Below are 21208 nucleotides of genomic sequence, written 5' to 3' on the forward strand. Positions count from 1 at the left end.
ACCGAAGATATACTGAGAGATCGGCGGCGAGAAATCCATGATCCTAATCTTCCGTTTTCATTGAACATGTTCAATGAGGCCTTGATTTTAATCGAAGATTCCTGCTTATCCATTATGAACCGACGATTGAATCAACTCGGATTGTTCGCACCTGATAGATCAGGAAATAGAATTTCTGATCCTGATATTGACCGCGAAAGGAACTACAATGCTCAGGATTTAGCCTTATTCGTGGAAACCAATCTCCCGAAATTGTTACCGGAACAACGTGATGTTTACGATACGCTCGAGGAAGCAATTAGGATGCGTGAAGGAGGGTTCTATTTTCTAGATGCACCAGGGGGGACAGGAAAAACCTTTCTTATATCGCTTCTCTTGGCGAGAATTCGATCTCAGGGTAGGCTTGCACTAGCAATGGCTTCATCTGGTATAGCAGCAACACTCCTGGATGGAGGGCGAACAGCACATTCAGCTCTCAAGTTCCCTTTAAATTTGCACACAGTTGATACTCCCACATGTAAGGTGACTAAAAAGTCGGGCATGGGAAAAGTTCTCCAAACTTGTGAGCTTATTATATGGGATGAATGTACGATGGCACACAAAAAAGCACTGGAAGCTTTAGAACGTTCATTGAGAGACCTGAGAGGAAATGAAAAACTATTTGGAGGAGCACTGATACTTTTATCTGGGGATTTCCGTCAAACACTGCCAGTGATACAACGATCGACACCCGCTGACGAACTGAGTGCGTGCTTAAAACTGTCCTTCTTATGGCGGCATGTGAAGACGCTGACACTGACGACTAACATGCGTGTGCGCCTACAGGACGATATGTCGGCTGAGAAATTCGCGAAACAGTTACTCGATATAGGGTGTGGAAACATTCCAACTGATGAATCTGCAAGAATGACTCTGCCCGTTGATTTTTGCACGATGACATCGTCTAAGGAGGATTCGATTGAGAATGTCTTCCCACAAATCGCAGTCAACTATACGAACCGGACATGGCTGAGCGCGCGAGCTATTTTGGCTCCCACTAACAGGGATGTTGATGATATTAATTTATCCATTCAAGAAGAGATTCCAGGTTGCGAAGAAACATACAAATCGATAGATACCGTGTTGCACCAAGATGACGCCGTCAATTACCCGACCGAGTTCCTCAATTCGCTCGATTTACCTGGCATGCCACCGCATCTTCTCAGATTGAAAGAGGGAGTGACGATCATCTGTCTTCGAAATATTCATCCCCCAAGACTGTGTAACGGTACGAGACTCTCAGTCAAGAAACTCACGAAAAATGTTATTGAAGCGACAATTTTGTCTGGTAAATTCGGTGGTGAGCATGTTTTGCTGCCCCGGATTCCGTTAACCCCATCAGATGTTCCTTTTGAGTTCAGAAGGTTGCAATTTCCCGTACGGCTCGCATTCGCAATGACGATCAATAAGGCTCAAGGTCAATCTCTGCAAGTTTGTGGCTTGAACTTAGAAAATCCGTGTTTTTCGCATGGACAACTGTACGTGGCCTGTTCTCGAGTTGGAAAACCATCGAATCTATTCGTCTACACACCTGAAGGGAAAACAAAGAATATCGTTTATGACAAAAGCACTCATATGAAAATAATGTCCAACAAATAGCAGACAAATGACGCACCAGACAGAACAGATGATGAATAACCAGAACAGAAACAAATAATGAATAACCAGACAGAATAACAAGGCATGAGTGAAAAATATGGAAAATTTGATTGTGGTACCAACAACAAGATCTAACAAATAACAAGGGTTCCGGAAAAGCCTCCGTTTCTTCAATGGAATCGGATCATGACGCTCTATGAGTCCCGATCCACTTTGTCGATCAGTTTTCTTCTCCAGGGGTTCCATTCTACGTTCCCAGCGTTTGCACTGCGCCCCTAGCGCTCTTATCGGAGCACCCAGCGTCCTCAATTCTGCACTATTTCGACGACACTTAAGGTGTCTCTTGCCCCGTAGCGTATCTATAATATCCGAAGGAATTCTCAAACGCAGAATTTCTTCTTCCGCTCCAAAAACTGGAGATGTCGCTGACATTGTCAATTGGCGCCTATACATAGTGATCTGCTATAAAAAGATTATCCATTGGTATCAGTTTATCTATCGAAGAACGAAGCTTCCCGGGACTCTTCTTTAATCTCCGAAATGCCATCAGGGAAGGACGAGAATCCAAAACCTAGGAGGAGATCTCAAAATACGCCGTCAGAGCAAAAGAGAGTTCATCCAAGGGACGAATCCCGATTGCTAAGCGAGACTGAGTCCCCTGCCGACGGATCCCCTGGTCCTAGCAATCGAAAGAGGTCTTGGGACGAATCTGGCGGAGGGAAATCTATTGGGAATCCTTCTTCGAAAAAATTCGTCCACTAAATGACATTAGTTTGGATCGAATCGGTGGAAGAATCGAAGGACGAGTGATGACTAAGAGCGACATGAAAACTTTCAAGAAGGATAACACCGATGGGAACCTCTTTTCATTCACTCTCGCGGACAATACAGCCGATATTAATGTACTGGTGACAGGGGAACTCGGCCACGAAATGTTCGAAAAAATACAAACGGGGCACTGCTATCAGATATGTGATTTCAAACAAAGGCCCTCGCATCCTCTGTACAAGGTCACGAACCATACGTGTGAATTGCTTCTGGGAAAGGTGATTTTTCTACACTTTCTTTCTCTTTCGATAAGTGCCTAGAATATGAAACACGAAAAACCTATTTTTCAGATCAGTGAAGTGAGACAGATCGACGGAGATCATCTCCCCAAAAAGGTTGAAAAGTACTTCACGATAAATCAGATTAGAGATACGGAGGTGGGGAAGATGATAGATTTACAGGCTATAATCTACGACGTCGGGGAAATTCATTCATACTCGGGGAAAGCGGGCGATAGTACGAAATCGGACAAAACATATACTCGTGGATGATTCAAGGAAGATAGTGTCGTTGACCTTATGGGGCTCACTGATACACAAAGTTGATGATCGTGAGGGTCAAGTCGTGGATTTCCAAAAACTCTCTGTGAAAGAGTTCAAAGCTAGGAAGAATCTCTCCTCAACTGGGAATACAAGCATCCAGTTCCCAATAAGATCCAATTCGAGAACACGAGAGCTCGAAGATTGGTGGAGAAGCAACAAGGGAAATGTGATATTCGAAGAGCTCGATATTCCCACCTAAAATATACCGTCTCAGTCAGAGAAGTAAAACAACGTTTGAGCGCTGTCGTCATACGTAAAAAAGCTCTGCGATTTAATCGTTTAGAATAGGTCATATGACGACTAGGTCCCTCTTCCGTCGCTTTTTTTTAATCGTTGTCATTTGTGAGGGATTCTTTGACTTATGTAGTCTGTCCTTATAAATTGTTCTTTCTTGGTGAATTTTTATCGAGTGGTGGACAGGGGCGCGGCACAGCGCGCGGGTCGCGCTAGTTACTAATATTAAAACAACCACCCGTCAGCTGGCACCGAGGTAATGTCGGTCGCTGGCTGTTGATTTTGGCAGAATATACATACGAATAAACAAGCATTAAGTACATAATATTCAATGTCCTTCCCGTACTGATACATATTATGATACTACTGATGATAAGGATACGAGTTCGACGATTACTCCCTTTCTCCTGAACACTCCCGACTATCTTCAGTGGCCTAATTTGAATCGAACTTGATGATTGATGAATTCATTGATTTATTTATCCATGTATCGCCTGCCCTCCTAAGAAACAATAAACTACAGTAATTACACAAAACCTCGATGACCTCTTCGCATTCAGGTAGAACTCATCGGAGGAGTCTCCGGCGGCATGCAGGGGCGTTCACGGGACTTGGGAGAATTAAAATCGCTTGAGGGAGCTCGATTCTAGATCGGTAGAAACCTCGCGGATCAAGGACAAGTTAGTGATATTATCCCGGGGGCTCAGCCTGGACGATCGGTACTAGGCAAGGGAAGTCGCTCCGTCTCAAGAGCGGATGACACGAGACTCGTCTCCTCCCGGATGGAACATCGAGTGCAGCCTTCAAAGCTCATCGGAATCGTGACAATGTGATTCCGCGCAAAGCTGTCGGCGATTTGCGCTCATTGAGAATCTCCGACATCTGAAGTCGACGAGACGTGCACTGAGCCAGATCATCCGTATGATTGAGCGTGAAGACTCGTTCGAAGAATCTTTCGCACACCGTTCCGTTCTCCCCATTACAGTTCCAGGATGGTGGGAAGATTCTGGAAGAAGTATTGTGCTTGATTTTGGTCCCCACAATCGTGGCTAAGAGAGGTCCTCAGAGAAGCAGGACGTCGTGGGAGCCGGTGATCATGACCTGCTCGCAGTTGCGATGGCCTTCGCCAAACCTCGGTGATTTGTATTTCGTCCTCGCCACCACGTCGAGGCAGAGTCCATTTTCCCGGAGAATAACCCTTCACATCATCGGCGGGAAACTCCTAGCTCGAGCGACTTATGCTTTTATCGGCGTTGACGCGGACCGCAACGGGGAACTGCTCGAGATCATCTTCCCAGCGAGTCGTTTGCTCGATCTCGAAACCGAGTTACGGAGATTACAGCTTCAACACGATCCTCCAAGGGTATTGGATAGTTTCGTTCGGCTCGAGCGCTGTTTGCGCTATTCCATCGCTTGGAGACTTCCCCCGGCTTGGAATCAGATAGAACGTAAGTTGGTGATGCGAGACGAGTTTTTCGTCGATGGGAAGAAGCATCACTGGTTCGTTGAATTCGATCTTTCTGTTGCCCCAACGTGTATCGTCATCACGATAACAACCTGTGCAATGATCCGCCTCAGGCCGGTCACGATCGAGGCGTTATTCCCCGGAACCCGACTAGACAAGTCCGAGCGAGTAAAACTCGACGAGCAGCTCGCTGGGGACAACATTGTGACTTGCGAAGCGTTTCCCTGCGTCGTCCTGCCGTCCTTGAACGAAGCTACGATAATTGCTGTCGCTCGGAAACCATTCGGAGTCATTGACACTGCCACAAAAATGTCGTCTTACTGGACTGGACGGTACGGTTACCATCTCGAAAGCGAGCTATCGCGAAACGGGGCCTTTTATTGTGAGGTTGTTTTTCGCGAAGGCTGTCGCTTTCTTTATCCAGATTGCTGCTTGAAATTGGATCCAGGGTCCGTAATTCACCGACACAGCAGCGAGCACGTTGTGCACGACTTCTGGGAAAGTATCGGGAGAATACTCAGCACCATCAACAGCTCGGACGACGTCAAGTTTCCAGTGTCTAAGTTAAGTCTTTCCCTCCTTTGTGCTGGAACTGCATTCCGTGGTGATGACAAGCCATGAGAACCGTTTTATCCGGGTTGTGGTCATTAGTCATGAGTCATGAGTTATAATTTCTCACCATCTTTGTGTGTCGCTCATAGTTTTTTTTGGAATATTCTTGTCTTCACTCCCTGATGTATCGGAGCTATTGTTGAATTCGATTGGTACTAGAACGATTATACCCATCTTCAGCGAATACTTTGAAGCGAAGAGAGAACGTTCAAGTTTTTCGAAAGACTCTCGCCCTTCGGTTCGGCTCGTTATTGTCCCCGAGCGGTTTCCTGATCGCATCGCGATTCAGTTTTAGTTGCTCGCCCTACCACGTCCTTGTTTTAAGTTGTTCGATAGAAGTTTTCGCTCGGCATCGAAGATGGACCTCGGACGGACCGCATAGCAACTGCTGTACTGATACAATCCGTATGTTTCCCGGAGTTATTCGCCCGAATAAACAGGTTTATGGCACGACAGCGAATGCCCTCAGTAGAGTATCTGGCGGACCTAATCTCCTCTCTCTCAGAGTTCGAGTGGTGCTCTCAGGGTTTGCACCGCGGGTAAGTCGCATAATTTGGAAGTCAGATCCGATATCATCTACCCAAACGATGCCAACCTCTGCCCCCGCCCCCCCTTCCCCCGAGCATGGAAAGCACAGACCGAACGGACCCTACGGCAAGGACGAGCCTGAACTCTCTGTGCTGATGTTTTGCTGGGAGCAATTATCTGCTTGCATGAAGCATTTTCCCCAATTAACGTCGGGCAAAGGTCACGCTCGCGCCGATCGCGCTATAAGTTCCAGTGATGCCCCTTCTGCGGTAACGGCAGAAAAGTTGCGAGCTGTCAGACCGACTGCTTCGGGCATCTCTCCTCCACTCAATCAAATTACAGCTGCCTAACAGCTGGTTTAATGTACGTTTCTGCTCGTCACGGTTATCTTCCGAGGCCGCATGGACGATGTGATAGCTCCTCCGAGCCACTCATTTCCTCATTAGATGATACTTTCTGCGTATAAGTGAATGGACGGCTCTGCTGAATGCTGACTGAGAGGGCCGAATCGGCTGACTTGTCGACTCTGCTTCGATGGAAGGAAAACGGGATCTCGATAAGCTGATGGGAGGGGGCCGGAAGGGAAAAAACAAGCTAGGAGATTTATGGACCGAAGAGCGAAGAATAGATCCACATAGTTGCTCCTCGCCACCTTCACGGAGGGCAAGCCCACGTCATCGCTCCAATTGATCGTATCCACAGATCATGCGATGCTCATCACTTGGCTTTTGCCCCTGGCGCGTAATGGTATTTGGTTACCGAGCGATTTTGGGTAGGAAACGTAACAGCTCCGCGGGCTGAAGCTGGGGCCGGGGGGAAAATATTGGGGAGTAGGCTCCCGGAGTAGGCGCATGCGATTACGTTCCAGGTGCGCGTGACGCTTGTCGAATGGAGGACTTGACTGAGCTCTAGGCCGATTTGGTCGCGGGAATGCCTTAGGATGCTGGCGGTCCTCGTCGCGGCGAATTCTGATGCCCATGGTTCCTGACTTTTTCCTGCCGCGGGGTGACGGAATCTACCTCGCTGGGGTGAGGAATCGTCTCCGATTCAACGGGCGGTCGCAGCCTCACTCTCTTGCGTGCCAAGTTTTTCCGGGAACTTCGCGATCTCGCTTCCCGGGTGTGAGTCGTGTTTCTCCCGCAGGAGAGCACTGCGTTCGCACATCCGGGATATTGCTGGAGAACGCTTTTGTTAGAGGAAAGATTCCAGAGGCAGTCTTCCTGGGGAACCAAAAGCGGACCTCAGGAACACGCTCGATCATCGAACCCTCGAACATCGATCGATACAGTCATCTATTGAACGTTGAAATTACCCCCGGGAGATCTGGATAAGCAAAGATCCTTGCGAAATCCCTAGACGACGAGCCTATATTTTGAGCCGGCCGACGAGAAGGCACGTCTTCCCTAGTGGTCGATCACTGAGCGGCGGCAGAGAGGGCACGCCTCAACGTTGATGACGTTCCCATGCATTCAGAGTTTGATGTTCTCCCCGAGGCCTATCTCTATTTCTCTCAAGAAATTCAATTCCTCCAATCTTCGGCCTCCTCATCCCGGTCATCCAATTCATGAGGGATACCTGCTCGTGTCGCCGGGCCTGTGCGTCATCGCGGAAACCGCACATCATGTTGAACGAGTTCGGAATGGATTCTTGTTGGGAAAAACCGTCACGAGCGACGAGTCGAATTTGCTTGCTCCCAAGGGAGGACAGAGCACATCGTTGCGACCGCGAGTGCCGCTGTCGTCGGTGATGGATCATCTTCCGAGCCCTCCCTCGACAACAGAAACCCCTGGAAGATTGGCTGGGTGCGGGAATTCGACAAGAAAACTCGGGGGAAAACAAATGCGAGAATTATGTCATTATTATTATTATTCTCTGAGAACATCACTCGCCATATACGGCGCCCATGATGCGGGAAATAACTCAGCGCGCCCACGGATATAGCTCCAGTGGTGACCTGCTCCGGCCCAGCAACACCGAAAGCATCAGGCATACAAATCCTTCGCAGTGGGGATTCCTGCGGTCGTCATGAGCTAAGGGGGAGCAGGCAGCTGACTCACACGTTGTCATTACGGAGACGCAGCTGAGCTTTGCGTAAACAAATCTTCTACAAGCCCAGTAGTAAGCGTAAGCCTCAACATAAACCTAGTATCTTCTCAACGCGTCAGCGGAGCAACCGTATGAGCTCTTGGTACAGTGAACAACGTACACAATGCATGGAGCTCCTCCTTCCTCCCTCCACATGCTAGCAATCGTGTTGTTCCCCCCGTTCGCATGATCCGTCCGATGGATGGAACTTCGCGAGTTTGAGACAATCATCAGAGTAGCGTGGGAAGCGACCGGGGAGGCTCAACCCCGTAGTCATCGCTCCCCGCGACCCATGGTTGGCAACTAAGTCTCAATGATGTTCAGCATAGAGTCGGTCACTTATTCTTGTGACTGAATCGTGTTGTTCATTAGGCGCTAGTCTTCCCATGTTTCTCGAGAAACCTTCGCTCATACGATGTTCTTGATGAGTTGAGAAGCCGGAGCGATTCTCATATTCTGCGGGCCATGCCCGAGAATATGTTCTGGTTGATAACATCCAACATGCGTAAAAGTTCAATCTTGACGCCTCCTGTTCCATTGTCACCACGGTCGCTAAGCGTAGAAGTACATTGGCACACCGAGAACGCAGTGGGGGCGGCGACGCCGATGTCGAGGTGCGATCGCGTGGTTCGCCATTCGAAGACATGAAAACCGCTCGACGCGCGGTTCGGCTGGAAATGTAGGTCCCTAAAAGAGCGAATTCCCGGAGTGGCGGTCGCAGATACGTCGCCGAGCATGCTCTCCGGGCGGGCCCTTCCCCGGTGGTGGTCCTGTCGGGTGTTTTTCCATTTCGGGTATAATTTCTCGTGACAGACAGCCCTCCTTTACATGAGGGGGAGGAGCGAAATCATGGAAGAGGTCGCCGCGTCGTAGCTAGCCTAGTGCAGATAAATTGAACGCGCGGGCTCTGAACCAAAACGCGAATGCTTCCAGAGCTGCAAATCCCGATTCTTCCTCCGCAATTTTTCGTTCCCGCGAGATGTCGAGTCTTCCCAGCTCAATCCAGTCCGATCGGCACATCCATATGAATTGGAGGCTGTCCCCGTGGAGGTCGTTGCTGTCGGTTCATGAATGCGGATGTTCATCCCCGCCTGCCCCAGACCTGAGCAGTTGTTGTATGAAGACTTACGATAGGTTAACGTTTTCCGATCGAGCAGCGGTCTCCTATTCTTCCTTTGAACAATAGCCTACTCCATGGGCGACGAACGATCGCGCTGCTAGCTGAAGTGGCCCCTTCAGGAAAAGCGCCCGCTATTGAGATAAAGAGGTCGAACGCTATTCGAAACTAATCTCGAGCGAACGCTCCACGGAATGCTCGTCAGGCGATGGCGGCGATTCCGACTGGTCACGGTCAATAATCCCGTCAAGCTTCTCGAATTTCTGAGCTTCCTGATTTTCCAGGAGAGGAGCAGACCAACCAGAGAGGATAGCCCGACCAGGAGCAGCATCTCCCCACGCTGAGAGATGAGTCCTCGTATGCAACATCAGGCTCGGGCGAGAACGATTTGCCTTATCTTGATTCTTGGATCCGATTGCTGGCGAGAATCTGTCTTGCTTCATCTCTCCCAAGTTGCTAATAAATTCGCAGAAGATTCCCGAATCGAGGGCTCAAGATCAGGTTTCTGTCAAGATCTCCCAACTATTCGACGGATCTTCAAATCTCGATTCTCCTGCAGTTCAGTCAGAGGTACGATCGCGAGTCACGAACATGATAGCTGAAGTTCTAGATATGATCCCCTCTGTTCATTTCCCAAGGTAGCAGGCAGCTCTAGGGGCGACTCTCCGCTTTTGTCTTCGCACGAGAGATTCATTCTCGGATCCGACGGCTTGAAGCGAATATGATTCTGCAACAGTCGGAGCGATATCCCAGAACTCTTGTCCCTGCAAAAGCAGCGGGCCCCGAGAGCCAAGAAGCAAAAACAGCGGGGACGAAAGGGACTATTCGTAGTGGTAGCGGAGGACGCGGAGGGTTCGATGGGCGAGGGTCGCGTTGTTGAGCGAGGGTTCCGGCTCCAAACTACGAGCATCTCCAGAGCACACAGCTACTCGATCCGCCACGGTTTGTGGAGTTCGTCTCGAAGCCGGTTCCGCGTTGTCCGACCTTGTGCGCTGAATTGTTTGTTGCACCTCTCCGGGCAATCTTCGCCGGAATTGCTGTCCGTGAGTCCGCCATGAATTGCGATACGTCGTGCTGATAAACGGTGCGTGGCCGACCAAAAGGCCAGCAGCCTCGCGGAGAAGCGCAGCCAACTTCAGCTGTTCTCCAGCTGACTGGGAATGCCAGGGAATGAATGAAGCAGCGCGACGAGGCAGATGCATCGCATCCGGGTCCCGTACGTGCACCCAATCGTGTGCTGCACGTTCAAGCGGGCACTACGGTTGTTGCCGTCGATTCTGCTGATTGCGTTCGTTCTTTCGTTGATATTCATCACGCTCATCCAGGTTGCCGTTATCCACTCGCAGCGGCGTGCCATCTACCTCCAGAGACGGGTGAACGGCGTGGTGTCGACGGCTTCGTCGTCGCCGTTATACGCTCAACCTTCGGCTTCGAGCTATCTTTCCTCCTACAATCAGCAACAGCAGAGCAACAACAATAACAACAACAACAAAAAGACACAAGCTGGTCAAACGTCGCCAACAGGGCCTTCGAGCGGAGGATCTACATCGAAACCTGGTGAACCGGCTTTGAGAGTCGAAGCTATTCTCGATAGGAATGCGCCTTCGGTTGAGAATTTCGCAGTGTTGGTCTACAACAATGCCAACGCTGCACGAATCAGACGGATATTCGACGCGGTCAAGTGTCATGTGTCGAACTCCTCCTCCTCATCACCACCGCCCTCGTCTTCGACAAATAGTGCTACAGTTCCGCCAGCCGTGATTGATGAGTCGTTGTCATGCGGCTCAACAACCAATGTGACTTTGTGTGCTCAAGTGCCTACCGGCCTACGTAAGTTTCGGAGGTTTAGGTTCCTATAGCCATAATCCTGGACTCGGAATCATCAATCGACTTGACCCGAGATGAGCGGATGCGGGGTTTTGAATGGCGCGAGCGTTTGGGAATCTATACGGGTTGTCGAGAAGGCTTGCTCCGAGAACGGGAAATCGGAAGACCTTCAAAACGCAGTCTTAACAGCTGTCAAGAGGCAAGGTGCAGAACTAATCCCGCTCGATTCGAACATTGATGGAACCGCAGGGGAAAGCGACAGTCTCCCTCTTCCTCCTACGAGCGGACAGGAAGGAGAAAATGCGAGATTCCCAGGCAAATCGAAAACCGATCGACGCCGAACCGCAAAACTTAATTGCTTTCGCTGCCGATTCCACCGTGGCGTTCCGAAACTTCCCCGGCTGAGTTTTTGCCTTCTCCTGAGCTTTGTTTTCTTTCCTTCTGCCGGTGGGAAGCGGCCTAGTATATGTATCGCTCAGGGGTTTCGAACAGGGAACAACTTTCCGAAAAATCGCCTCATGAATACCGAACGAGTTCTCTTGGAACTTTTGCAGTCTCCCCCGTAACAGGAGTTCTCTCCGCCCTTTCCATGCTTCCCTGGCCGGAGCTCCTGCCACTCGGTGCTGAGTCGTGTTTGGAGTCGAATTGTTTTCTCCGTGCAACACTCCGCCAGATCTACTGCATCGCATTCCGAGGTCGAAAGTCGAAGTTCAGCCTCACTGATTCAGCAATTCTCCTCCGGATAAGCACGCGTATAAATTTCTCGAACGTAGCTCCTCCAATTCGAGCGCGACCGGGGCAGGCGAACCTGCGAGGGACGAATTTTGTGAATCTCAAGCTCTCTTCGATTCGGTCACAACTTCGACGGCTGTCGTCGCTTCAGAACGCGATCGAGAGACGAGGAGAAGATCTTCGGAAGTCTATCGAACTGTGAAAGTCCTCGATGGGGTTGATCTATTTACTGGGGCTCGCTCGCAGCCCTGCGAATTTCACGATTCCAGCATGTCGATTTGATTCAATTTGATTCGGTCGCGAAAGGTCGTACGTCGAAATGCTGACGACCGACGGTCTCATGCACTCTGAGGCACGACGAAATCTCGGGAGGGTAAGGGATGGCGCACCGTTTCGGTTTGGAAAGGTTCCGCGGACTATTCGGGAACCAGGCAGGAAATCTCAACGAGAAGTCTCCGGATTTGGACACGGTGGTTTCGTTCTCGTCTGACTCGCATAAGACTCCGCACGACAGCAGCGCCTGTGAGAGCAGCCACAGAGAGCGAATAAAAATCTCGAATGCAAGGATGGACCGCCGTTTGAAAAGGAACGGGCAGCCTCGGTAACCCGGACGAATTTTCTCGCTCGGCTGCGTCACGCAAATTTTCCCAAAGGCGGCCGTGCTTGCACCTCGCGACCGAGGACTTCGTGCTGGGAACGACTCACGTGAACCAGTCAGCTGCCCCGGTGCCTGATTTTTGATAGAATTCGGAATCGCTCCCGGCTCGGAGTTCCGCACAGTGGGGGATCCGAGCTCGTCTGAGCCTTTTCACAATAGGAGCGAACACATTGTTCTCCGCCGGGAACGCTCTGAGGCTGGAGGGGGGGCGATAGGCCGAAGTGGATAAAGGCGGCCGGCTGACGGACTCGAGTGCGAGCTTCCTGCGGAGCCCAATCGCGATCAGACAGAGGCGTCTGACGGTCTCCGACAATCGGAATCACTCACCTGGGTCTATGACCGAACCCGGCATGAGTAAGACGTTAGAGAGGGGAGCCAGCAGGCTCTGGAGGCACTCCCAGTGGTGGAGTATTGAGCTACCTCCGGTTGAATTCGTGCGCGGCGCCGGCCGACAACTGTGGCCTGGATCAATGACGATCCGCGGAGACGTCTGAGTCGGCGATCGAATATTCGCAAAGTGGATATTGGACAGCCGATGCGGGAATTCGGTTGTCCGAAGATGTCTTTCAACGGAGAGCAAAGCGATAGGAAGTCGCACGTCGATGATGGTGAGAGCTCTCATATCGCAGATCTTCAGTGCTGAGGACAGCGAGAATTCGATATGGATCCCGCGGAGGAGATACCCAATATTCCGCTGTCCGAGCGGGAGCGATGCGTGAAGAAGAGAGGGAACCGTCATCTCGTCCAAAATCCTCCTTGAATTTTTCACCTGAGCACATCCGACGTGATTCTCCATGACTGCGTCCGCGTAGGAATTGATAAGAGGTGTGCGCTCCCGCCGCTCGCGATCGTTTCTATGTCCCGGTCCTCCTCTTTTCCCACGACTTCCTTCGGCTGTGTCGTTCTGCAACATCCGATCGTACGGGGCTGGAACCCTTCGAGTTATGAATTCAGAGATTCGGTGCCACCGAGCTAAATGATTCTTCCCGTCGGGGAGGGGAAGCTTTCCCAGGTGGAACTCCGACCACAAAGCTTTCTCCTGACCAACGCAGATAGATGGAGTGTTTGAGGTGAGCGGATCCAGACCGAGAGCCTGAATTCGCCCGAGACGGGTATTCGAACGGTTCTGAATCGAGCAGCTTATTCGGTGGAAAATCGCGATCTCCCGCGAACTAGGGTCGACTACAATCAACAATGGGCACCCTCGTCTCGGCTGCGAGAAGTTCCGCGTTCCGGAAGCAATGGAGGTGATTTAACATTTTCCACGTCAGCTTCAATACGCCCGATGGGGAGGAACTAATACGAGCTCGGCTTGTATAGAGAGCAACTTTGTTTCTGTTCGCAGACGAACCACCACCAACGGGTGTTCGAACTCGGGAACCGAACAAAAGACTAGAAAATGACGTCGCTGTTGGGGAGATTAGCTGCTCATGGAAGTATTCTATCAGGCAGCGCCACGCAGAAAACAAGGTCTATCGGAAGGACGATCTCTGGGGCAATTTTTCTCTCTTCTCTCTTCTCATCCGATCTCTGGGGCAATTTTTCTCTCTTCTCTCTTCTCATCCGCCAGCATCTCGGTGTCGAGTTCCGCCGCGTTAGTTCTCCGAGCTCCATGCAGATTCGTTCAGTTCGGGTTCGCTGTCCTGACAAAATCTGCCCCTGACTCGTCGTTTGCGTTTCTTCTGGATACGTCCAGCCGGAAATCGTGAGAATCCTATCTCCAGCATTGCCGGAATCGCAATCGCTCTGTTGACCCTCTAGCTGCAGAGAAGACTCGACGTAGTCGCGACTTTTGAGAATCGAGTCTGAGAAAGACGGCTCGGGAATCGGCGGCTGTCCTTTGATTCACAATATTGCGAACGATGTATCGCGAAAGGTCTAGAATCTGGGAGGCAAACCGAGAATAGCGGTGACGTGTGTCATCCAATCAGTTGTACCACTTTGCTCTGTGAGCTTTGGGAGGAGCTCTCCGAGGAGCATTTTGTTGGTGAGTTTCTCGATCAACGCCATCAATCATGAGCTGGTGCGAAAATGACTCACGACCATTCGGTGCAGAAGTCCGCGCAGAGGTCCGTCCCCCGATGTATGGGTACGCAAAGGAGAAAAAGGACGACGACTCATGGGTCGCACCCAATTATTGATGTTCGATGCAGTCCCAGGAGACTTCAAATCCCTCGAATTGAGATTGGATACCGTGGAGGATCGTCCAGCGCTCGAAAATGTATTGGAATAAAATTGTTCGCAGACCCCGAGGTCCCGAGACTCTTCTACCGCGATGTTGCTGGCTGGAGATAGCTGCAGAGCTCGTTGACAAGCGACGAGTGGTCGAGCTTTCTGCGCGTTCAATACATCTCAAGGGACGAGCTTCAAGAGCTCTGCTTCCGGGACGGCCGCGTCCGCCACGGGAACTTCACTTCGCGGCTTCGCCAGAAAAGCGCTGCTCGAGCGTTACCCTATCGATGATGCCAGGACATTGAACGTGGCTCCACGGCGAGAAACCGGGAGGGCCCCGGCCCGGAAAATATGATCAGCCAGAGCTCGCTAACAATGCTTCCTCCCCTCTGCCCACGATACGGCGGGCCGTGAGCAACCTTAGCTCACGGCAAAGGCCTTCAGGGGCAATACACTCACCGCGGGAGAATTTCTCCGCCTTTCGATAATGGTGCGCGTTTTGTTTCCTATTCCAATTCAAACCGCAAATTCTGCGAGAGCACTCGAACCCCGAGATATCGCTTCGGAATGAGAGAGCGGACTGGAGCTCCACGAAGCCCAAGCGCTCTCCGCAGGCCGCGGCGGACTGCTCCGAGACCTGAATACGCTTCATCGTCGGAAGTCGAGACTAGGGAGGGAATGATCGTTTGCTGTAGCAGGAAACATTTCTTCAGGAGCTCGAATCCCGCCTCCACGACGTTGGGTTGCCGCTCCGCCCGTCTGAGGCGGTTATGGCGTACGGCGTTCAACTCGTTCGCTTCTGATTTTCAAACTGTGTGTCAAGCTATTCCCCGGCAGAGCTCGGCAGCAACATCGGATCGTGCTCTAACATTGAACGTTCCTGTGGCGTGGCAGCTTACGTTACCCGAGAAGCAGGAAGCTCATTTGAGCTAAGTGCTGCCTACTCTGGAGAAGCCACGCTCCAGACATCAGAATGGGAAGGTTTCGGGAGGCTGCGCGAGGAGCCTTTCCAACGGAACAGCTCTTTGCACAAAACTCTCCCGAAACGTCTGATGTTTCCAACTGTCCCGTCTGACAATGCCCAGCCTACAGGAATTCTGACCTGTGTGGCCGGCACGGCACGCACGTAGACCGTCGACGGCCCTAGAGAGCACAGAAAGGCTAAATGTCCTCTGGCCCTTGGGTTGCGCTGGTCATCGCTTGTGTGCGTGACTCTACCTAATTCTTCTGGGCTGCTCATCTAATTTCCGGAGAGCTGGTTACCCGAGGCTCCAAGGCATGCGGGACATAAACGAACAATGAAGCCTGATGAGAGAGCTCTACCTCAAACATTGTGGAGCTGCCCTTCAAGAAACGTCAACGACAGCAACAGTAGCAGCCGAGTCTCTCAGAACGGGCCTCCGCCGAACCAGCAATCTCCTCCGGTGGCGTGCAATCATCGTTTCTCGTCGGGGAGACATCCGAGACTCCTCTGGAGGATGACACTTCTGCTTTGGTGGGACTTCTGTGTCTCAGAACGCTCCAATGAGCGGGTGTCCATCGTGGGTTTTGGTGCCGGGTTCTGGTCGGCCGCGACTGATATTGGAACTGCCCCGGTATCTGACGTCTCAAGTCAAACTTCCAGGACCCTCCAATTAAAATAACGCCGATGAGGTGAATGAGAATTTGCATTCGACTTGCTGACACCTTCGAGAACTAGGCTATCCGTCGGCTGGACTACCAGCGACCCGATCCGTACTCGTGGCGAAAGGTTGAATACCAAGCCTCGTTGCTGTCGTCCCACTCGAATCTATTGGCGGAGAGTTCATCGGGCCGCTTAAAGTCGGTGGGCTAACCCCCGAGTGCTGAATAGGGTAAACAGCTCGGAAGTATCATCAACTTCATCAAACTTCGCACTCTGCCTTGGTACACAATGATTCCTTTTTCATGACATGACGCAGTTGCCCTCGCTGTGGCAACGGCTCGAGTTCCATCGGAGCCCTCAACCGTGGCCCTCGACCGTAGCCCATACCTCCGCACAGGGACGTTCACAGCTGTTCGATCTGACTACTGAGTCGATGGCCGCAGCACTTTTTCGCATGTGTTAAGCAGCCAGAACTTCTCCGCCAACTCGAAGTAATGCACCACGAAGGAGTCTCGAATCTATTCGGACCCGCGTTGAAGCTCGAGCCAAAGATAGGATTCTCGTGTTGGTCGTCGAGCATCCTGGAGGCAGGAGAGACTCGGAAAAAAATCCGCGGTCTGGGCTTAGCGATAACCTGGATAACGGATCTCGTCCTACAATCTAATGGAGAGGGATCTCATGATTGAGCATCAGATGATTGATTGAGCCTGGTCATGTGAGAGCCCGGAATACGACGACGATCCTTCGGAGTATACCTATATCGAGAACGTAATCGACACCCTGCCGCTGCCGGACGAGACGGCCTGCGCCCCACAGCTCCGTCTTACGCAAGATTGTAATTTGATGTAACAACGACCGGGCGGTCTGGATGCGAGCCGAGTTCCTATAGATGTCTCATTTCTACGCAGGTGGCCGTCTAAAAGTGGATTTCTCGGACCGAACAAACGACAGCCAATGGGAGGGAGCTTCAGCGTTGAGTCAGATCCAACCCGGCGGATGGTGGTCGCCCTCATCTTGCACCTCACGTCATCGGGTTGCCATTGTTATTCCGTTTCGAGACCGAGCGGAACATCTAAGTCTTCTTCTGCAACATCTCCATCCGATTCTCCAAAGACAGCTGCTGGATTACAAAGTATTCGTCGTTGAACAGGTAGGTGGGGGAGACCGTTTTCGCTGATGCGGATTCGAACATTCGATTTTCGGGAAACGTTCCTCCGGCCTACCGGGGGCATGTCTGATAAGATTTCTGATCTCACATTTTCTATTGCTCAATTGCGCAGTATAATTCGTACAGAGAACTCGTGGACTAGAGCGAGACTCAATCCTATTTTGAAATCTTCCCAGTTCGGCAACGACACATTCAACAAAGGTGTGCTCTTGAACGCTGGTGCTAGAGAAGCTCTTCAGGATTCCAAGGACTATGAATGTCTGGTCTTCCATGACGTCGACCTAATACCTGAAGACGACCGTAATCTTTACTCGTGTCCAACGTTACCTAGACACATGTCCGTCGCAGTGGACAAATTCAACTACACGTGAGTGTTCCTCTCTGAATTCGCCATCCTCCCTGAAGTGTCTCGGGCACAGCAGCTTCGGAACTTTTCAGACGATCCGAAATCTCAATAAATCCTCTAGCCACCCAATGCTAATATGAGGGAGCCCCCTAGACCTTTATTTAGGCGTTCTCTCTCTGTCCGAATGGAACTGTCTCTCGGATCCCACGGGATCGTCTCAGCGGGGTGCTTCTAAATCCCTCCGAACATACACGCTTAAGTTCAGGGAATATTTGACATAAAGTCCCAGTTCGCTCACGGAGGAGAAGAGCCCCGTGGATTAAACTAAAAGGTTGAACTTGCTCCCTCCTCAGGTTACCTTATGTACAGTTAGTAGGCGGAGTTTTCTCTGTGTCGGTGCGGGATTTCGTCCAGCTCAACGGCTACTCGAATTTGTACTGGGGCTGGGGTGGCGAGGACGACGACATGGCGCATAGGTGAGTACGCTAGCGTAGGCTGAGCCCAGTCGACCCCACTCCTGCTGCATGCAGAGCGACGAGCGATGCATGTTGGATGAGTGACTAATTAGATGAGATTTCTTGCAGAATAAAACATAAGAAATTGAAGATTGTCCGACCTCCGGCTTCCGTCGGGAGATACACCATGATTCGGCATGCCCACCGGCCGGAGTCTCCGAATAATATCAGGTGCGATATTTGGCTTGACTCTCGTTCTGCTCTGTTTGCGAATCTACTTCTTGATTCATCGAAGGCACGATTCATCGAAGGCACCGGTGCAAGAGGCATCCGACTGCAGATTTCCGTTCATTCTCCATCACTGTCAGCAGAGGCTCATTCGTTACATTCGAAGCCTCCGCCCAAAGCCTCTGCTCTCGAGTGTCCATCGCTAACAGAACATTTCTCATGTCTGACGATTCGCTTTCGTCGGGCCGCAGGAGAAATGAGAGCAAATATCGGGATGACGCTCCCCTCTACGGAGAGCAGGCGTGAACTTCGATTCTTGCTCTGCCGTATACTCGAGAGGAGAAAAGTTCTTCCCTCTCGAACTTGAAGCCGCTCATCCCGTGATGAAATCATCGTTTCTTACTCATGGAGACCATCGACCGCCTACTTTGTTGCTCACAGCTCCGAAAGATTGGTTTCGGTCACTTCAGAGGGAGAAACCGAGGTTTCCAGACACAGGAAAATCTTCGACGCAGAGGCCGGTGTCCCGCCAAAAATTTTGAGCTCTTACTACTTCGGTCGCATTCTCGAGTCGACCCTAAGCTCCCGAAACATGCTCCGATTGACGACAAAATCTCCGGCGGGCATGGGTCCGACCTCGGCCGCTCAACTCCCGGTGCTGATCTTGCCTGCGAATCCTCGGGAATCGTGGTCAGAACTCATGACTCGAGCTATTTCCCGTGAGGCTGCAGATTTTATCCGCGAATCGGGATCCCGGCACTGATTCCCTCCATAGTCGTATCGCTCAAACGCCGGACTAGTTAGAGGGAGAGTGTTACAGGGCAGGAGGTCCCTCAAGGAAAAATGAAAAGCCCACCCCCAATCATGGGGAAAACTGAACAAGCGCCCACCCCGTCGATACTTCCGACGAGATATTTCAAGGGTCAGCGTTCGGTGCCGACAGCTTTGAAGAGCACTTAGGCTACAGATTTACTCTAACGGAGAGTTTTTTCTTTTCAGGATGACTTTCATTCGGATGGCATCGTACAGAATGAATCGCGATGGCCTCACGACGGCTAAGTATACGGTTGTCGGGCGTTACGCGTTGCCCTTCTACACCAAGGTCGTTGTGGACATCGGACATAACCACAAATGGCACTTTGCCAATCCACAAAAACTCATCGTCAGCTTGTAGCAGCAACGGCCAGGGCACAGCCCGGATGCGGACAGGAGAGCGACAATACGAACAAATCAAGAGAAATAGACGGAAGAAGTGACGCTTGAGGCGTGGCGCAGCGATGAACAAGAGAGTTCAGAGCTCGGGGGATTCGAAGCTCTTATGGAGCCGGGACATCTGAGAGAGATTGGGAACAGAAAAGTGAACAGCGGGCATGGAGTGGGCAGCATTGCGACGCGGGTGAGACGAACGGAAATATTCACAAACATAGCGAAGTTTCGCTTTCTGTCGTCAGGGAGCTCGAAGGCGTCCGAATCCCTCGCGAGAACCTCAGACAAAGAAAGAACTTCATTCGCAGCGGGCTTAAAATGAGATTTTGGGTTGAATAGCAACCACCGAGGAAACGAAAGGGAGAACACTTACAAGGAGACGGTTCCGGGCAGTCGGCTGCTGAGCTAGTTCGGCTTTTTGGCGAGCGACTCGTTGCCACCGGCTGGCTGGCCGACGAGATGGTCGGTTTGTTTGGTGGCCCTTCGCTTGGCCGTCGGGATTTGTCCACACTTGTATATGTATGTGTTTGTACATCAGCACGAAGCCGCCACGCGATGCGAGCTGTGCAGGCTTTCGGTGCCCGACAGTCAGAGCAACGAACTCAAAAAAGAACGCCGCGCCGCTGCGAGGAGGCTGTGTAGCCGGTATCGTTCCACCACAAAAACCGTCCATTTCCACGGAGCATTGTCGAGTTCCTGATCGCAGCTCCCCGCAATGACCAGTGGCCGTCGATCCACCCATTCACCGAGCGTCCATCAACGTGTCGATGATCATCGACATTCTGGACGATTCGTCAATTCGTTGCCGGGAATTATCCTTTGTACCTTTCCCATTTATGGACTCGCAGGCGACCTCCACGCGACCATGTGGTGGATGTCTCCTCTAACGTTCCAGCCCGATTTTCGCTCTCCGTCGTTCAGGGAGCTTTCCGTGTTCGTTGCTGAACTGGAACCACAAAGTATTTCAAACACGAACTTTGTATGGCCGCTCCCGGGGGACGGATTTCGACTAAGGAAAAGGGAGCTACGTGAACAGGAACAGGTGCAGAGTGGAGCATACGAAAAAAGGTGTAGACCTCCAGCTGCAAAACAACGAACGGAGCTGGAGGCACTCAGCTGAACGTGTACACACACGCGAGTAGGGAAAGAACGACTCGTGTATGGTGATTTCCTTTGGGGAGACGATTGTGAAAAAACGCGGAGTAACGAGAGAAATAAAAACTACTTTTGTCGTTGATGATATATTTTAAGCAGAAACGTGTGATTGATCTTTCCGGATTCGGTCGAAAGGGAACCACAAGGTGAGTCTTGCGAAGGGAGACCCTATAGACTTTTCGAGTTGATCATCAGTTCCCCAGAAGGCGCCAGGGGAGATATCCTGAGTGGCTCTCTTCTCTCGCGTGGACCGAGGCACAAAGAAAGCTGGAGCATAGAGCTGATCAGATAAGTTTGATCGTACGATGGATACAGTGCAGTACAGGCAGAATTGCTAAATGCATGCCGGGGCTGCTAAGAGGGTCCCAGAGGCTGGTAGTTGCATCGTTTAGCGTTGCGGAGTGAAGCGAACGGGTGGTCCATTATTCGACAGCTATTACGGATACTTCCCACTCTTGTGTGTCGAGGCCAGCAATTTGCCGGCGATGTTCTGAGAAACTACGGGGGGAAACAGCTTGACAATTATGTTCTTAGTTGGTTTGTCATTTGATGTGGCGGTAGATACGTGGGACTGTACGAAATTCGATA

At 51.2% G+C, this 21208-nt stretch overlaps 2 protein-coding genes across 2 annotated transcripts; both read left to right on the forward strand.

Moving 5' to 3' along the window:
* The first annotated feature begins 807 nt into the window (after positions 1-807).
* LOC100905483 (ATP-dependent DNA helicase PIF6-like) lies at positions 808-1638 on the forward strand. Its single transcript, XM_003743775.1, has one exon. The coding sequence runs from the start codon at positions 808-810 to the stop codon at positions 1636-1638; it is 831 nt and encodes a 276-aa protein (XP_003743823.1).
* An 8607-nt stretch (positions 1639-10245) lies between these two features.
* Positions 10246-19433, forward strand: LOC100905627 (beta-1,4-galactosyltransferase 2-like). The gene is made up of 6 exons (XM_018639675.1): positions 10246-10879; positions 16971-17212; positions 17407-17597; positions 17930-18052; positions 18161-18262; positions 19259-19433. Exons 1-6 carry the CDS (start codon positions 10246-10248, stop codon positions 19431-19433), a joined length of 1467 nt encoding a protein of 488 aa, XP_018495191.1.
* Positions 19434-21208: the final 1775 nt, after the last annotated feature.

This window comes from Galendromus occidentalis, unplaced genomic scaffold, assembly GCF_000255335.2.
Source record: "Galendromus occidentalis unplaced genomic scaffold, Mocc_1.1 scf7180000077451, whole genome shotgun sequence".
NCBI lineage: Eukaryota > Metazoa > Arthropoda > Arachnida > Mesostigmata > Phytoseiidae > Galendromus > Galendromus occidentalis.